This window comes from Durio zibethinus, chromosome 4, assembly GCF_047325235.1.
Source record: "Durio zibethinus cultivar Kanyao isolate XHJ-2024 chromosome 4, ASM4732523v1, whole genome shotgun sequence".
Lineage (NCBI taxonomy): Eukaryota > Viridiplantae > Streptophyta > Magnoliopsida > Malvales > Malvaceae > Durio > Durio zibethinus.
The window spans coordinates 35,230,727-35,250,548 of NC_143165.1; the positions used below are offsets into that span (position 1 = coordinate 35,230,727).

Sequence of the window (19,822 nt, forward strand, 5' to 3'; positions counted from 1 at the left end):
GCATCTCTTATTAATCTGGCATATATACACTTTCATGTTATCTCTTTTTTTTTTTAAATCAATTTTTGACTTGGATATCGAAATATAAATACTATGCTTATTCTCAGCCTCTATTGTTAATCACTCTTTTTCTTCCTCTTATATGTTTTTAGGATTTTACCCTTCTATAAAACCTCACCACAAACACACGTCATGATCATCCAGCTTAGCATGACCAAATTTTGGTCCTCATTTATTGATCAATTACCACGAAGAAACAGAAGCTCAATATTTATATATATATATATATATATATATATATATAGAAGTTATGATATTTAGGTTGTTTCATGTGATTCGCAACTTGGATGATGAATCACAATTTCCAGAATTTTGATTTATAAAGAAAAAGCTCCATAATCTGACAAGAATAAAAAAGAAAGAAAGAAACGTTTGATACGGTAAAAATGAAATTAACAAAATTTTTCGATGTATATGGATGATAGAAAATTTTGAAAAAAGGTCAAAGCCATAAAAGATCATCATCAGGAGAAGAAAAAGGAAAAGAAGAGTGAAAGAAGAGACGAACCGAGAGAGCCAAGGGCAATGTCAATGACGAGCAAAGCGACAGTGTAAGGAACTCTGGTACCGCGAAGAAGATGTCTGGAAGCAATTCCCAACACCAAAGAAATCCCAACAAAGACAACCGCATCAACTGGGGATGACGTAGAAGAGCTGTTGCTACTTTCTTCTAACATTCTTAATGGCAGCACATGCAGATCCTCCTTCACTTCCGCCATTTTTTATGAGCATCGAATAACTATATTTTTTTTTTGTACATGTGAACCTTTGGACTTGAATTTTACAAAGAGATCACTAAACTCTTTTTCATTTTATAGGGAAATTAATTTCCCTCTGCATTCTATAATATTAATATTTCAACCTGACATTTTTTAATTGAAATTTTAATGCTGGGTACCAGTTTCTCCACCCCCTTTGGTTTTCAAGCTTTGTCTCTAATTAAAGTCAAACATTTAATTAAACAAGGAATAAAAGTAATTGGCTGGAAGTTTTCTTGCATGTGTTACTAATATAGCATAGGTGTCTATATAATTGGTTTACTTTTTTTTTATTTAGGCATTTAACAAATAAAAAAAATAAAATTATTAGTATGCATCTTTTAATTTATACATATAAAAATTGTTTATAAAACTTGTTAAGATTAGTTAAATTATTATTTAAAAAATCATTTAATGTATTATTCTTGTTAAATTTAAGAGTAAACAATGTATTAATTTCATTTTTTTATAAATATCTTGAACGAACATCTCCCTTCAAAGGGTTTATGTTTATTCATTTTCTTTAGATCAATTTTATTGGTTGAAAAAATGTTTTTTTCATTAATTTAATATATATTCGTCACACAAAATTTTGATTGATTTAACTACTTTTTATACATATGAAGATGTAAAAAAGAAGGGATTTGAACTTTAATTTCTAAATCTTCTTATAAAAAGGATGATAATTATGTGTTTAAATTTGAAGTTCTGTTTGATAAATGTTTTAATTTTTATTTTTTATTAAAAATAAAATATATGTATTTTTAATAAAAAATTAAAATGTTTACCAAAAGTAATCAAATTCAGACAACTCAACTTCTCAGTTGTTGATTAGAAGTTAGAATATATCTTTTAAGATTGAAGACTTAAAATATTTTAACATATCTTAGATGCATGAACAAATCATAATCGTTAGAAACTTGGGGTTCAACCCCATTCTTTTGACCAACGAAAGGTTACGGGCTTTTTGATTTTTGATTTTAATTAAAAAAGGTAGCCTTACGTAATAGAGACAGAGAGAAAGGTGGGGCTGTTTAGGCGTTAAAATGAGAATTGAGAGGAAAATAAAAAAATGATAGAGAGAAAAAAAAGAATAGAAAGATATCAGTTATATAAAAGTTAATTTTTAGTTTGATTGAACTAAAATTTTATTAATAAGTTAATAATTTTATATTTTATATTTTAAATGATAGAGATCAAATTTAAAGTTTTATAAAAATAAATTTAGAGTATATTTATTGAGTTATCTATTTTATGAGATTTCTCGAATAGTCTCTTTAGTTATTGATTAACTTTAATTTTAGTTAGAAAAAAATTGTGTATCTATTATTTAATAGTAGAGATTTTTTTGGTGTTTCATAATTTTTTTCCTCTACACCGAAGGTTTTTTTCACATAAATCTTGATATATTTTATTTTTTCTACATTGTTAATTATTGTCTATTATTATGTGTTTATTGCGATATATTATTTCTGTTTTATTATGTTGTCACTTCAAGCCTAACAAATGCTATCAAAACCTAGTTATTTTAAGACATCGATACAGAAGTAATTCATGATAAAAATAAATTCTACTTGAGATCATAAAAGGTGATATAGGTTCCATGATAAAATTGACAGCATTAAATTATTCAATTTGAAAGCTTATAATGGAAGATCATTTGTACTGCAAAAATTTGTATAAGCCGATATTGGGTGATTCAGCAAATCAACCAATATGAAAGATAAAAGCTGAAAAAAATTAGGTAAAAAGATGCTAGCTACAATTAGAAAATGGGTTGATATCAATGTATTCTATCATGTAACGTAGAAGATAGATAACTACACTGTTTGAGACAAATTTGTAGCATTATATGAGAGAAAAACAAGCATAAATAAAGTTATGCTTGTTAAAAAACTTGTAATTTTACAATAAAGAGATGGACGATCGATTGTAAAACACTTGAATGATTTTCAAGATATATTCAATCGGATAACTAATATGGAGTTTAAAATGAATGATGAAATAAAAGCATTTTTTTTTCATTGCTAGACGGTTGGAATACTTTAGTTGTAACTATTCTTAATTCAACTTCTAACTACAATGTGACTTTGAAAATGGTAAAGGATAGTATGCTTAATGAACAAAATAAGGCAAAAAGATTCAAACTCTAGAAATCAAGCTCTTGTAATAAAGAACAAAGGTAAAAACATTGACAAAGGTCAAAACTCAAATGGTCGTAGTAAGTCTAAACATAAATCCAAGTCTAGAGATAAAAAAATATTATCATTGTGGTAAACCTAATCATATAAAATGATACTGTAAAATCTTGAAGCAAAAGCAAAAAGATGAAAAAGGTAAGAGTTCAAATGATGACAATATTATAATAGTGAATTCAAATTATAATTCAGTTATTTTGATTTATACATATAGTGATTGTAATCATATTGGTGATCCCGATATTTAGTGGATAGTTGATACATAAGTGTTATAACATTGTGTTCCTAAGAGGGAGTTGTTTATAACTTATAAAGCTTAAGATTTTGGTTGCACTAAGATGAGAATAAGAGTATATCACAGATTGTTAGAATTGATTATATTATTGTACAAATTAGTACGAGCTGTATGTTGACTTTGAGAGATAGCAGACACATTTTGAATATGAGAATGCACTTACTTGCGATTAACATCCTTGATAAATAAAGATATGAAAGTTGATAAAAATGGTAGTAGTTGCTTTTTAAAAGATTTATGATAGTTGCAAGAGAAAAATTATGCTGCACAATATACAAAATATAAATGCAATTGAATGGCAATCAGATAAATGCTGTTGAGGATGATACTTCAACAAATATATGGCACAAAAGGTTGACACATATGAGTGAGAAAAGGTTACAAATTTTGACAAGGCAGTCTCTCTTTTTCTTTACCAAAGGTATGTTTCTCAATTCATGTGATCATTATTTGCATAGTAAGCATCATAGAGTTTCTTTTCATAAGTATTCTCAGAAAAAAAAAAGATTAGAATTGATTCATTCTAATGTATGTGGTTCTATTGAAACTGAGTCATTAGGAGATAGCAAGTATTTTGTTACTTTTATTGATGATGCTTCATATAAAATTTAGGGTGATATATTGAAAAAAAAAGTCAGGTATTACAGTACTTTCAAAAATTTTATGCCATGGTGAAAAAGATAACAATGTTACCCTTAAAGTATATTCGGACTGATAATGATGGAGAATACACAATCAAAGACTTTAAAAAATATTGTTCAAAGCATAGGATCAGGCAGCATAATGATATAACTGAAAGGATGAATCGTACTATTATAAAAAAAGTCAAATATATATTGAGGATGACAAAATTATTAAAGCTATTTTAGGGTCAAGCAATCAACATAACTTACTATTTGCTTAACAAATCACCATCAGTTCCTTTGGGCTTTGACATTCCAAAAATAGTGTGGATAGGAAAATATGCTTTATACTCTTATTTAAAAGTTTTTGAGTGTAAAGCATTCATGCATGTGTCAAAAAAGTAAAAGTTAAAGCTTAACAATAAAGTCACATAGTGTGTGCTTGTAAGATATGATGATTAAAAATTTGGTTACAAGGTATAAAAACTAGTGAAGAGAAAAATAGTTAGAAGCAAAGATGTGGTCTTTTCATAAAAAAAAATCATAACAAACCTTTAGAAAAATGAAAAAACTACATGGATTACTATTAAGTATGATATTTTAACATCGATAGAAATTTCACTAAAAAAAGCCACAGATGGTGGAAATAAGTAAAAGACAAAACTTGAGAATATGAATGAACTAGCCATAGTTAGTGATAAGCCAAATGCAATTAATTTTAAGTAGGGGGTAGTTCTCTCCATCAAATAATGTTGAGTAGGGTGAACAATCCTCTCTACCAGAGAATGTTAAATAAGGGAAGCTATCTTTGGTAGTGTAAAGTTTTGGTAGTGTAAAATCTCAGCCTATGAGAACTACTAAAGAGCACCGACTATCCATCAAGCATTCAAGTTCATATTTTATTTTAGTTACCAACGAGAGGGAGCTAGAGACCTTTCAAGATGTATAGACTACTCTAGATAGAGAGCACTAGTTAAAAGAAATAAAAAAAAGAAATAGAGTCATTGTAAAAAAGGGTACATATGATCTTATTAACCTTTCAAAAGAGAATACGTTATTGAAGAGTAAATAAGTGTTCAAGCTAAAAAAAGATAGTGACAAACTAGTGAGGTACAAAGCTTAATTGGTGGTGAAAAATTTTTTTAAAAAATCTAGCATCAATTTTGATGAGATCTTCTCTCTAGTTATGAAGATGAGTTTCATTCGAGTAGTACTGTGATTAGCAACTAGTTTGAATTTTGAGCTTGAGTAACTTGATGTTAAGGCTGCATTCTTACATTTTAACTTGCAGAAAGACATTTATATGAATCAGCCTGAAGGTTTTGAAGTGAAAGGGAAAAAGCACCTAGTTTGCAAACTGAAAAAAAAATTGTACGACTTAAAACAAGTTCTGCAACAATGGTACAAAAAGTTTGATTCTTTTATGGTGAGTCACTGCTATAAATAAATGATTGTGAATGTTTATGTATATATCAAAAAATTTCCTAATGGTAACTTCATTATTCTTTTATTATATATTAATGATATGTTAATTGTGGGATAAAATACTGGTATGGTTTGCAAGTTAAAAGAATAATTATATAAGTCATTTAACAAGAAGAATTTAGGTCTAGAAAAGTAAATTGTCAGTATAGATATTATTCGAGATAGAAGAGTTGAAAAGCTGTGGTTATCATAGAAAAAGTATGTTAAAAAGAAACTTAGTGGATTTAACATGTAATATATTAAATTAGTTAGCAGTCCACTTATCAACCATTTTCATTTGACTAAGAAATCTTATCCAATGATTTAAAAAAAAATAACTAGCTATATCTAGTATTTTTTATTCTTTTGTAGCTAATTTTTTAATGTATCTTATGATTTACACATGGTTTAATATTACTCATACAGTTGGTGTAGTGAGTAAGCTTTTTTCTAATTCGGAAAAGGTTCACTGAAAAGCAATAAAATAAATTTTTAGATATTTAAAGGTCATCTCAAAGATATGTTTGACTTGTGAAACTACATAATCAGTTTTAGAAGGATTTATTAATGCTGACATGATAAGTGATCTTGATGGTAAAAAATTTACTTTAAATATTTGTTCACTTTTACAAGATGAATTGTATCTTGGCAGTCTAAGTTACAGAAGTGTGTTACCTTGTTAACTACTGAGTATTACAGCAACCGAAGTAGGTAAATAAATGCTTTTAATGAAATATTTTCTTCTTAAATTGATATTGAATTAGAAAAAGCATGTGATATTTTATGATAGTCAAAGTCTTTAGATTTGAGTAATAATACAATGTACTATGCTAGAATAAAGTACATTGATATTAGATATCACTGGTTACATTTGATGATTAAGAAACAACAGATGTTGTTGAAAAAAGTCCATATTGATGATAATGTAACAAATATGTTAATTAAGACACTTTTTAAGGAAAAACTTAAACTCTACAGTAACTTGGTCTAAATGGGTTTCTTGGCCAAGGTAAGTTCCAATAAGAGTGTTATGATAATGAATCTCTTCCTAATGAGGCCAGAGGAAAAAATTATTAAGTACATAGGGTCCAACCTTTTTTTTGGGACCAACCAAAGGTCATAGGCTTTTTGACTTTTACCTTTTAATTAAAAAAGTGAGCCCTACGTAATAGAGAGAGGTAGGGGTTGTTTAGGCATGCAAAATGGAGTGACAACACAACACGGTGATACGATACAAAAATGATATGAATAAAGAATATGAAGATAACACGATTTAAAACTTTAGAAAAACCATAAATAGATTTAATAAAACCAAAAAATTATATTTTACGTTTTTGTACTGATACAAATTATGACACGCGATTTTCATATAAAACACGATACAAATACATGATTTTACACAACAGGGTAAAACGAATTACAAGGTCTAGCTATTTAGTGAGATTTCGTCAATAGCCTTTCTAATTGTTAATTAGCTCTAGTTTTAACTAGAATAAAACTTTGCATATCTATTATTTGATAGTGAAAATTTTTCTGGTGCTTTGTAATTTTTTCTCTCTACACTAGAGGATTTTTTATGTAAATCTTAGTGTACTTTATTTTTTTTTATATTTTGATTGTTGATTGTTAATTGTTGTTTATTACTGTGGGTTTATTATAATATATTATTTTTACAGTATTATGTTTATCGTTTCAAGTCTAACAATACTCATGTAACTGATGTAGGCAGTAAATATTATAGACTCTTTATTTTATCTGAGATTATTCAGACTATTTTCCAGCCTCAAGTTAGTTTGAATTAGGCTTTAGACCCAACCTATTTGGATTTGGATTTAGCATTTGAGTTTTAGGCCAAGATTATATTTTAGATCATATCAGGCCATTTGTAATTATTTTGCTTTTATTAGTGTTTTGCAATAAAATAAATAAAAAGAATAAAAAAAGATTAATCAAATAATAAGGTTTTGTGTTCGAAATTTGGAGTATTAGATTAAAATTTTGAAATCCTGATGCTTTTTTTTAAACTAAAAATTCATATTATAAGGGATAAGATGCTCATTTTTTTTAAATTGAAATCTTGTCTTTATCATGTTATTTAAACTCTCGTTCCAGAATCATGAAAGATAGAGTAAAGAATACAGAGAAAAATACAAAGCAAAAACCTAAAGAAATTAGAGTGAAAAATACAGAGAAAAACCCAATAATTTATTAGCAGCTCCATCACTATTTTTGTTATTTCTCCACCATACTGCCACCACTATCATAAGCACCATACGAGTCTTTAATCTATCACATCACCACTAAATAGTTCATCCTTTAACCATAGCCACCAAGCTTTCAACCGTGCATCGTTATCTTTTCTAACCATAACCTTTAATAGCCCCAATCCATAACCTATTTTTTTTCAATAATCAACACAGCAAATTCAAACAGAAAGAAGATCATAAAAAATAATTTAACAAAAAACACAGAAAGAAAAAAGTCACTAGACAAAAATCCATTACACTAAACTCTTAATCCTATGACCCATCAAGCTACCCAATCTTACCACTCTTGAAATTGCTGTGACTAGTAGCCTAATCACTTACTACCAAAAATCAATCAGCCAAGACCCAAAATTGAATATATCCCAAAATTCAATAAACAATCAAAATACAAAAAACCATAATCTAAGATCAGTCATAATAAGCAGCAAAGAAGTAGTGGTGGTTATAACACACATTGATGAAGCAATAACAATTAAATAGTAGGGTTTCAGGTGTGTTGGCCTTACATTGATTAAAAGTTTTGATTTGACAAAAAAAATTTACCTAACTTGAATCAATCTCTCATAATCTTAAATTGAACATTTTTTCAACCTTCTATCTTGCCAAAATTTATTTAGGAACTAAAACAAGATAATTTCTCAAAACAAAATAGATTAAGGCACATTTTGATAGAAGGGATCGATCCCTTAAGGAAAGAGATCGATCCCCTCCTTTATCAGATCGATCTCCTGGCCAAAAGGATCAATCTATTTTTTTTTCAAAAGCTAAATTTGTAAGATTTTGACAAAAATCAATCGATCCCCTCTCTGTAAGGATCAATTAGCTGGGATTTCAAGTATACCCGATTGATCTCTCCTTTAAAGGGATCCATCACTTTTTACACAGAATGTTTTCCTAGCTTAAAATTTTTGAAAAGGGATCGATTCCCCTACATAGGGGATCGATCGATCCCTCCATTAAAGGGATCGATCTTTTTTTTAATAGAATGATTTTCTCCTTTGAAAATGAGCAAAAGGGATTGATCCCCCCATATAAGGGATCGATCACCTAAAGAATAGATCAATCGGGTAAGGCCTTTTACGCATAAATTTGGGCTATTTCAAAACTGACTCAATCGATCTCTTAAAGGAGGGGATCAATCCCCTGATGCCCATAAAGTTCAAATAGTTATATTTTATCTTATATTTTTACAGGTTTGAAGTATTAAATGCAAAGAAAACATCTCTCAATTTTTTTTTTACCTATAAATGAAGCATTTCACTACAGAACAAGAGTAAAAAAAGCTAAGAGAACTTATTGCCAGTCACCAACCATCTTGTTCAAGCATTCAAAGCAGTTTAAATAGAAAAAAGTGTAGAAAATCTTACTTATATAAATTTTTCTCTAAATTTCATTGTCAATACTATTGTATACTTCAAGATAGCAAACACCTAACTTTAGAGAGGTTCTTTAAGTTTGCAAAACACTTCAAAAACTTTGTATTGTGAGATTGTGAGCTTAAGGGGAAGGATAACCCTTAAGAGTTTATGGTGTTGATTGTGTAAAGCTTTGAGAAACTAAGTTGTATCTTTCAACACAGTGGATTAAACTCTTTGACAAGAAAGATTAAGAGAGATGACGTAGGTGCCTAAAGAAATGATCGAATCTCTATAAATTTTGGTGTCCAATTCTCTATCTCTATCTCTTGTTTACTCTCATTTATTGTATTTATTTGCTTAGATAAATTATTTTACAGAATTTATGATTATTAAGTATTGATTTTAAAATTTTAATTAAAACCAATTCACCGTCCTCTTAGTTTATTTCAAGTCTTTGAGCTAATAAGGTGTAAGATTTTGTTATGACTCATATAGTGATCAAAATGTAAGGTTTCAAGTGCAAGATTTTTTATTAAAATTTTAAGGTTGAAGAAAGAAAAAAGCAAAAAACAAAAAAGAGGGTGGTAGTGGCGAACTGCGACGAAGTCAATGTTAGTTATGCATCAAAATTTAAAAAAACCCATTGATTGTCTTAAAGTTTGAGTTTCTTGGTTAATTATGTAGAAAGAAAAAGATAGAAAATAAATTATAGAAGAAAATAAATAAAAAAAGCTTGAAAGGTTAATGTATTCCCAAACATAGCGTTTTGAATTACCAGAAAAAGATCAAGCCACTAGCTGTTCCAGTCTTGCTCCAAGCAGAGCCAAATTTTTAGTTAAGTAGAGCCGATTTATTCTCCTAGGTTTTTTCTTTCTATTATTTGGCTCATTTATTTAACATCTATATTTTTTTAATGAAATTTTTTTAAGAATAAAAATAATTTTAAAAATAAAAAAGGTTAAAATATTAAAAATAAAAAATAACTTCACTAATAAAAAATGAGTTTTTAAGGAAAAGTTGAAAGTTTCAATTTTTCTTAGAAAATAAAATTTTTTCAAAAAAATATATTTTAAAAAATATTTTTAAAGAAAAGTTGAAAGATTAATTTTTCTTAAATAAAAAAATAAAGGGGGGTTTTTAAGAAAAATTAAAAGTATCAATTTTCCTTAGAAAATAAAATTATTTTTAAAAATATATTTCCAAAAAAAGTTTTTAAGGAAAAGTTAAAAGTATTAATTTTTCTTAAATAAAAATCTTCCCAATTTCAAAAAATACGTTTGGAAAAAAAGTTAAAAGTATCAATTTTTTCTTAAATAAAGGTATTAATTTTTTAAAAATAAAATAAGAAAATAAATCTTAGGAAAAAGTTGAAGTATTAATTTTTTCTAATAATTTTTTAAATGTTAAATAATCTGATGATGGAGCCTCTATAAGAGAAATAATAGTTTTCTTGTATACTCTTGAAGTGAGGAAATTCTCTGAATTTTTTACTAAAAGTATTGAAGTCCATTAAGAATAGTTTTTAATAATTAATTATCTAACAAGTTTTTTCAAAGGCTTAATGGATAATACGAAATAAAGCTAGTACTATCCTTTGATGGGCATTGTGAGGATGCTATAACCTTCTCACATATAATCATACTCCCAGACCTAGTTCTGATTTCATAGGCATTGAATCTACCTTTTAAAGATATTTGAGTCAAACTTAAAAATTTTCTTTTAAACGGGACAGATTCAGTTAGGTGGTCAATCATACTTAATAAAAAAAAATTGGTGATGACTCTTAAAGTTTATATCTAACGATAGGTCATTGATCTATATGTTATGACAGTTTGGTGACTCTACTGGGATAAGCCGAGAGTCATGCTAGCAAATAAATTTGTGTTATCCAAAAGCCTAATAAAATTGATTTTTTTATAGATTTTTATTTATTCATTTATTTTGCTTATTATGTCATTCATAAGCATGTGCATAACATGAGTTCTATACTCGAGCTCCGTAAAGTATCTATGCTTTCATGAGGTTTTAATGCCTCTGTAGTAGCTAGCAAAATACTTTCACTCAAATTTAACACTTTCTGTTTATAACCTATAATTGATAAGAATTAGGGTACCTCATTAGTTTGCAATGAACAAGGATGCAAGGAACAATTTGAGAACCTTTAGATCAACCTTAAATCATATATAGTGACCACACGGAACCTAACTTGTAACTAGAGCCTTATCTTCCCCTTTGTAAAAAAATTCAATAGTTAAGTTACATTTTTGCAATGATTAATTTTTCTTGCATGGGAATTAATTTTTTTTTGTACATGTCATGTTGCCTGAATTGTCATTTTAAAGTGTATAATAAAATATATTGTCATAACGATTTTTCATCCAAGAGTTCGATTACTAAACTTGGTGAAAATTTTTCAAAGTCTTACAAATATTTGAATCTTGCATATCTTTGAATTGCAAATCATTGAATTTTAAAATTATGATTTTTTGAACTCAAATTGTGAATCTTTGAGTTTCAACTTGCACTGTGAAGGGTTTGAATGCTGCAAATTGTGAATCTTTGATGTTTTGAGATTTTGTTGTAAAGCCAAACTTGAACATATTAGATATTTATGTCTTTGCACAATTTCTATACAAAAAAAGACAACTGTAGACATTTTATTTTATCTGAGATTATTTGGACTATTCTTGAGCCTTGAGTTAGTTTGAATTGGGCTTTAGACCCAACCTATTTGGATTTAGATTTAGCATTTGAGTTTTAGCCTAAATTATATTTTAGATCAGATTAAACCATTTGTAATTGTTTTGCTTCTATTAGTATTTTACAAATAAATAAATAAAATGATTTAAAAAAAGGATAAATCAAATGATAAGGTTATGTGTTTGAAATTTAGCATATTGGATTAAAATTTTGAAATTCCAATGCTTTTTTTTAACTCAAAATTCAAAATTTAAGGGATAGAATGCTTAAATTTTTTTTTTTTTGAATTGAAATCATATCTTCATCATGTTATTTAAACCCTCGTTCCAAAATTTAAAAAAAAGACAGAGTGAAGAATATAAAGAAAAATATAAAGCAAAAACCCAAGGGAATTAGAGTGAAAAATATAAAGAAAAACCCAATAATAATTGGTAGCTCCATCACCATTTTCGTTCTTTTCTCTACCATACAGCTGTCACTATCACAAACACTATACGAGTCTTAAATCTATCACAACACTACGAAATAGTTCATCATTTAGCCATAGTTACCAAGCTTCATGGTTGTCTTTCCCAATCACAACCTTTAACAGCCTTAATCCATAACCCACCTTATCCAATAATGAACACAATACATTCAAACGGAGAGAAAATCACAGAAAAGAATCTAGCAGAAAACACAGGGATAAAGAAAGCCACTAGCCAAAAATCATCATCACCAAACTGTCTAATCTTAGGACGTACCAAATTGCTTAATCCTACCACCACTGAAATTGCTGTGACTTTTAGCCCAATCACCCACTACTAAATATCAATCAGCTAATACCTAAAACCCAGAATACCTAAAACTCAATAGACAATTAAAATAAAAAAAAATCACAATCAACTTAAGAATAGTCATAATAAGTAGCAAAGAGGTTGTGGTGGCTATAACTCACATCAGCAGAGCGATAGCGATCAAAGAGTAGGGTTTCAAGTGTAGGATTTTGTTGTGATTCAATCAAAGAATAGGGTTTTAGGTTTCAAGTGCAAGATTTTGTTGTCTCACATGGTGATCAAAGAGTAAGGTGTTAAATGCAGGATTCTTGATTGAAATTTTAATATTGAAGAAAAGAAAAAGCAAAAAAGAGGGTTTTAGTGGCGACCTATAGTAGTGACAGTGTCGGTGATGCACCAAAATCTAGAAAAATCCATCGATCTTTTTAAAGCTTGAGTTTCTTGGTTACTTTTGTAGGAAAAAAAAATATAGAAAGGAAATTGTAGAAGAAAATAAATAAGAAAAGCTTAAAGGGTTAATGTTTTTCCAAATGCAGCATTTTGGATTACCAGAAAAATAGTCACTAGCTATTTCAGTCTTGCGCCAAGCTGAGCCGAATTTCTAATTAAGTCAAGTCAATTAATTCTCTTTGGTATTTTTTTTCTTTCTATTATTTTGCTCATTTATTTAGTATTTATATATTTTTGAATGAAACAATATTAAAAATAAAAAAAAATAACTTCAATAATAAAAAAAAAAGTTTTTAAAAAAGTTAAAAGTATCAATTTTTCTTAGAAAATAATTTTTTTTTCAAAAAATGTATTTCACAAGAAACATTTTTAAAGAAAAGTTGAAAATGTCAATTTTTCTTAAATAAAAAATAACAAAAAAGAAGATTTTAAGGAAAAGTTGAAAGTTTCAATTTTTCTTAAATAAAAAAGAATAAAAAAGAGGGTTTTAAGTAAAAATTGAAAATATCAATTTTCCTTAGAAAATAAAAATTTTTTCAAAAATATATTCCAAAAAAAACGTTTTTAAGGAAAAGTTAAAAGTATCAATTTTCTTTAAATAAAAATCTTTCCAATTTCAAAAAATACATTTGGGAAAAAAGTTGAAAATATCAATTTCTTCTTAAATAAAATAATTATTTTTTTAATATAAAATAAGAAAAAAAATCTTAAAAAAAGTTAAAGTATTAATTTTTTTCTTGAAATTTTTTTAAATGTTAAATAATTCGACAATGAAGCCTCTGTAAAAAAAAAACAATAATTTTTTTGTATACTCTTGAGGTGAGGAAATTCTCTTAATTTTCTGTCAAAAATATTGGAGTTAATTAAGAACAATTTTTAAAAATTAATTATTTGAAAAGTTTTTTCAAAGGCTTAGTGGATAATACGAAATAAAATAGGTACTATATTTTGATTGGTATTGTGAGAGTGCTATAACTTTTCTCATACGTAACTGTACTCCTAAACATATTTTTGGTTTTGGTAAACATTGAATCTACCTTTTAAAGATAGTTGAGTCAAACTTATGATTTTTTTTTTAAACAAGATAGATTCAGTTAGGTGACCAATCGTACTTAAACAAAAAAGATTGATGGTGACTCCTAAAGTTTATGTCTAGCGATAAATCACTGATCTATACGTTATGACAAATATAAACAAAAAATAACGTATTTTTATTTTTAAAAAATAGCAATAGTATAGTATAGCTATTTAGATGTGTAATCATAATAAGGGAAAAACTTAAATGAAAATTTTTAAGTGAAATTTGTGAAATTTCCTATTAAAAATGATTAAATAAAAATTAAAATAAAATTGATAAATTAAAAAAAAATTCGTTATATAGATTAAGTATGCAAATTTTAAAAAAAAATTTAAAAGTTTTATACATATTTTTAAATGAATATTTTTAATAAAAGTTTTGACAGAATTTTTAGTAAAAATATTTTTAGTAAGTTCAAAACAAATCCAAAGAATCAAGTTTTAAGTTTTTATTTCCTTTTCAACGACAATACCAAATATCAAAATTTGACACTTTCACTTTATATTATGAAAACTTTCTTTGACCAACATATTATCGTGTGATGATTAAAATAATTCTATATATATATATATGTGTGTGTGTGTATGTATATATGTATGTGTCATTTAAAAAAAAAATTAGTGACCTGTCTTAGGCCAAATATTGTTATAAAAAGAGTTTTATGTGTGATTTAGTTTTTATTATATCACTTTTTTTTAATTTGATACTTATAAAAAAATATTCACCATTAAATATCTAAATTTTTTTTTCATTATTCAACTAATATCGATAGTAAGTGATGCAAAATGCTTAGCAGAAACAAAATTTGAATGCCTAGTTGTGTTTTTTTATATATATAAATATCAAAATTCTTAAAAAGAGTATACTTAAAAGATCACGTTATATATTAACCCTAAACAATCTTCTTAAAAGAAGAAACATTTCCTTCAACATGATTTAGGCCCTGGCCCAAAACAAAATGACTTGTTATATGTATGCTGTGATAAGAAGCTGTCATCTTAGTATAGTAGTCTCTCGTTAGTGTGTTTTTTTATGTTACTAGAGTCTGATATGCCATACAAAAACTGTTAATATTCAAAAATAAATAAAAAAAAGAAACAAAAATTTTTTATCATAGATGTTGGATTCACTTTTGATACTCTTTTTTTTTTTTTGGGGGGGGGGGGGGGGGGGTGGTGTGGTTTGTGGGAGAAAAGCTATCATATGGGAAAGCTAAGCAACAGCTTTATGAAGTTTTATGAGTATAATGTATATCAGATAACTACTTCATTGACTACAATCTAATTGCAGGTTAAGGATTATTAATGTACTTTCTAAGAGGCCTAACTTATTAAAGTACTCATGACTCAATAGTTTCATGATTTTAGTAATACATTATGTGAGCATTCATCCTCCTTTAGCTTTACAAGTTACTTATCTGTGAATTGCAGCTTTAGTTGAAACTCTTTCTGCAGTAGTTCTTGTCATTTTATTCTTGCTGCAGAGATTTGGAACCTCTCGAGTGAGTTTTATGTTTTCCCCTATCATGGGTGCCTGGACCTTGAGCACTCCGCTTGTTGGCATTTATAGCATTATACATCACTACCCCAGCATATTCAAGGCTTTATCACCACACTACATTGTCCATTTCTTTCTGAGAAATCGAAAAAAGGCTGGCTGATGCTTGGCGGTACCATCCTCTGCATCACAGGTAATTTTTTAGTACTTAAATTCTATGTCATCATTGGTAAATAAGCTACTGGGTTGTTCTATCATGTTTGTTTACTTATGAGATTTATCCAGTTGTTGAGCATGGGAAACGCAAACCACTACCTGCACGCAATGTATTATGGTTATAAACCTCGAATATATCTTTCAAGGAAATTTAAAATGACGGGAAGGAATAAATATTTCTGGGTAACATTAGTCAGCCACTAGATGTGAATGCTGATTTGATGATCTGGGATACAATCATAACATGTGATAAGTTACATTCATGATTTCACCCCGGCTCTTTCTTGTCATAACGTGTAAAGGCTTCAAGTTGTCCAGAAGGTGACTCCAATGTCCAGTCACATCCCTTTTAACTGAGGAGAGAAGAATAGGAGCATAAGTGTATAGACATGAGTAGAGACTAAAATTTGACGGTAGAAAATGAATTACATCAGTTAAAGGGGTCAGATAAATTCTTCAGTTTCATCATCAACCATTTTCATCTTTGACCGCAAATTTGATGGATCAGGAAGCATAGACATTTATTTGCCTTGTCTCGTTTAAAATTTTTTTCAAACATGAAACTGATTTTAATACCCTTTTATCTGGTTGAAATATTATGTAGGTTCTGAAGCATTGTTTGCAGACCTGGGTCATTTTAACAGAAGTTCCATTCAGGTAATTATATATAACTTGTATCACCTCTTAGGCTTCCTTTTATGTGTCTACTAAAATGGCCTTCTCAATCCTTCCCACAGATGGCTTTCATATTTACAATATATCCATCACTGGTTCTGACATATGCGGGACAAACAGCATATCTGATCAAGAATCCCAACGATCATATGGATGGATTTTACAAGTTTATAGCAAAAGCAGTTTACTGGCCTATCTTTATATAGCCACGTTGGCTGCAATTGTGGCAAGTCAGTCACTTATATCAGCAACCTTTTCTGTGATCAAGCAATCTGTTGTACTGGATTACTTTCCTCGGGTCAAGGTGGTGCACACATCTTCCAAAAAAGAGGGAGAAGTGTACTCTCCAGAAGTCAATTACATCCTTATGGTTTTTTGTATTGCTGTTATACTTATATTTGGAGATGGACAAGATATCGGCAATGCTTTTGGTATGGTGAAACAAACCTTCAACAGTTCGCTTTTTATTGCATTCATCAGCTATTATTAATTGCTTAAAATTTTAACAAGCTGTTTTCTGGTTTTTAACCAATTTTCTGGCACTTATAACATCCCATCTCACCAGTAAAATATAAATCGAATAATAGTGGCTAATACTAACTAAAGTGAAGCATTGTTGTTATTTTCCATCAGCAATGGTGTTTCCGATATATTATTATTCTTCTTTCAGTTCAAATATGAAATCCTTTTTGCTATATATATTTAACCTAAGAAGCATCAAAACAACATTTCCTTTTTTACAATGGATCATGCTAATTTTTAAGATCTTGCTTTCAGGTGTTGTTGTTAGTCTAGTCATGCTTATCACAACCATATTGCTGACACTGGTCATGATCATTATATGGAGAACGCCACCATTGCTGGTTACACTCTACTTCATCGTCTTTTTTACAATGGAAGGCGTCTACGTGAGTGCGGTTTTGACCAAAATTTCTGAAGGTGGATGGATTCCATTTGCCATATCTTTTATTCTTGCCTTCATTATGTTTGTTTGGTACTATGGGAGACAGAGGAAGATTGAGTACGAACTAACTCACAAGATTGACTTGGAAAGACTTAGAATGCTATTATCTGACCCAGAGGTGCAAAGGGTTCCCGGATTGTGCTTCTTTTACACAAATATACAGGACGGACTGACTCCCATCCTGGAACATTATATTAAAAGTATGAGATCGCTTCACAAGGTCACTATTTTTACAACACTTAGATATTCACTGGTTCCTAAAGTTGCTCCAGAAGAGAGGATTGTGGTAGAAAAATTAGGCCTTGAAGGAGTTTATGCATGTGTGATTCAGTATGGTTATGCTGATTTCCTAAACCTTGGAGGTGATGACTTCGTTAGTGAAGTTATCGATCGCACAGAAAACTGCTCTAGTCGTTTACCTTGCGATCCTTCACAGGTTCAAGAGATCTCTGAATTGAGACAGGAGAAAATCGCTGGTGTAATCCATGTTCGAGGGAGGACAAGGTTTTACATAGGCAAGAATACCAGCTTGTTCGACAGATTCATGCTTGCCTTTTATGAAGTGTTGCACAATAACTGTAGGTCTGCACTGCCTGCTCTTGGGGTGCCACTGCAACAGCGCCTTGAGGTTGGAATGTTTTACAAGGCTTGAAAGAAGTGATTGTAACAGGCACATAAAAATGGAAGTTTACTTGCCTGGAAAAATTTACTGTATAAGTTAAAGCTTTGACCAAGCCATATCGGATTGTGGGTTGATTCATTTCCCAATATCTACAAAGCTATTTCATACTAGTAATTATACCAGTTTTTACTAGAAATTTTTCAAGAAGTTCAAAAAACCAGCTCCTTTTATTCATGATTAGTCAGGGGAGCATTTAGATGGGTTTCATTCAGCATTTTGGTTTTCAAGACCAACAGGACTTGCCCATCATTGCCATAAACTTAATATTTTACTTAGAACAGCTCTCTGAACATTAATGCAATTTCCCTTATTCACCTATGAAGGAAAAGCTCCAATGGAAAACTAAAATCATTTACTAATTTTTTATTTAAATGCTTATTCCCATTATTGGTTTACACATAGATAGGCTGTCTAGATAATTGTTCTTTAATTATCTTAAACATGGTTGAAAACAAGATAGTTATCATGAGAGGTAAATCAAAATAATAACTAAAAATACTTTTAGGAGGAGAGAAATTGATTTTTGAGCAAGTGTGAATTTTTTACAATAGACGATTTTTTTATATTATGAGAATATTAGATTCTTGTATTTGATTTGAGAGAAAATTAAATTACGTTATAAAAGTTTTTGACTATAATAATTTTATTACATGTAAATAACATATGATCAACATAATCAATTATGTTATTAAAATTAAACCAGTAACAATAACTAAACAATAAAAGTAAAAATAAAAATAAGGTATTATATTATGAACAAATATATATATATAATAAAATCAAAGATTACATTTTTTAAAATATAAACACAATTTTTGACCAAAAATATAAAATTAAATATAAAATCAAAGATTAAATTTTTATTATAAAATAAGTCAAAAATCACGTTTTTCTTATATTAACACAATGTTTATAATAAACATTACATTTTCACGACAATAATCACAGTATTTGAAAAACAACCAACCATTATGATTCTTTACTAAACATAATCATTTAATTAAAGACGACTTTATGAATTTCAAAACACAGCCTTTAACTTTAATCAAAGACTACGTTTGCAATGAGTATATACAGTGCAAGGTTATACGGTTCAAGGTTATTTATAGAAGCTAAAACTCTGGATAAGAATTGAAAAGGTGTCATTTCAATGATGGGTTTTGGGTCGGGGCACTTTGCTCTGTCATCATCCTTTGTAGAAAGGAAATGACACAGGTTCTTTACTGACTTGGTTAAGATAATTTTCTAATAGCTAAGAAATGCAAAAGCAGATTCCTGGAGGTTGCAGTTCATCTCAGGCATCCCTAAATTTCCATTGACTTGTAATTTGTAAAGACTGATTGCCATCCTATGTGATCTTTGTTATTTGTCAAAAATCACGTTTTTATGTAAAAAGCATGATTAATTAAACTAAATATTACGTTTCTAATGTTAAAAATATAATTAAAACATTCAATAAAAAGCGTTGTGTTTATAATTCTATTTCAATGATTACGTTTTTATAACAAAAAACGTAATTATTGATACGTATAAATTTATCTAATTAGTAAATATTATGTTTTTCACATAAAAAATATATTAAAAGTATCATAAATATTATATTATAATATTATATCAATTATTATGTTTTCAACCTAAAAAATGTTGTTGATATAAAAATATTTATTATTTTTATTTTTATTTTAATTGATTTATTATATTTCATATATAAAAAAATATAATTTTTTAAGATAAAAAAATATCATTTTTTTAAGATATAAA

General features: G+C 28.4%; 1 protein-coding gene across 2 annotated transcripts; it reads left to right on the top strand.

The window, feature by feature from the left end:
* Positions 1–15,594: 15,594 nt before the first annotated feature.
* Positions 15,595–18,294, top strand: LOC149519363 (putative potassium transporter 17). 2 transcript variants are annotated; one of them, XM_089758875.1, is made up of 3 exons: positions 15,595–15,717; positions 16,345–16,846; positions 17,193–18,294. In XM_089758875.1, exons 2-3 carry the CDS (start codon positions 16,453–16,455, stop codon positions 18,029–18,031), a joined length of 1,233 nt encoding a protein of 410 aa, XP_089615001.1. In that variant the 5' UTR covers positions 15,595–15,717; positions 16,345–16,452; the 3' UTR covers positions 18,032–18,294. The 2 variants fall into 2 exon arrangements, with proteins under 2 accessions (XP_089615001.1, XP_089615000.1); XM_089758874.1 differs by lacking the exon at positions 15,595–15,717 and having other exon boundaries at positions 16,166–16,846.
* Positions 18,295–19,822: the final 1,528 nt, after the last annotated feature.

Bases quoted from the DNA above. Each gene is read 5' to 3' on its own strand.
- LOC149519363 (XM_089758875.1), top strand. From the start codon at position 16,453: ATGGCCTTCTCAATCCTTCCCACAGATGGCTTTCATATTTACAATATA. The intron at 16,847-17,192 runs GTATGGTGAAAC...TCTTGCTTTCAG, and splicing joins AGATATCGGCAATGCTTTTG to GTGTTGTTGTTAGTCTAGTC.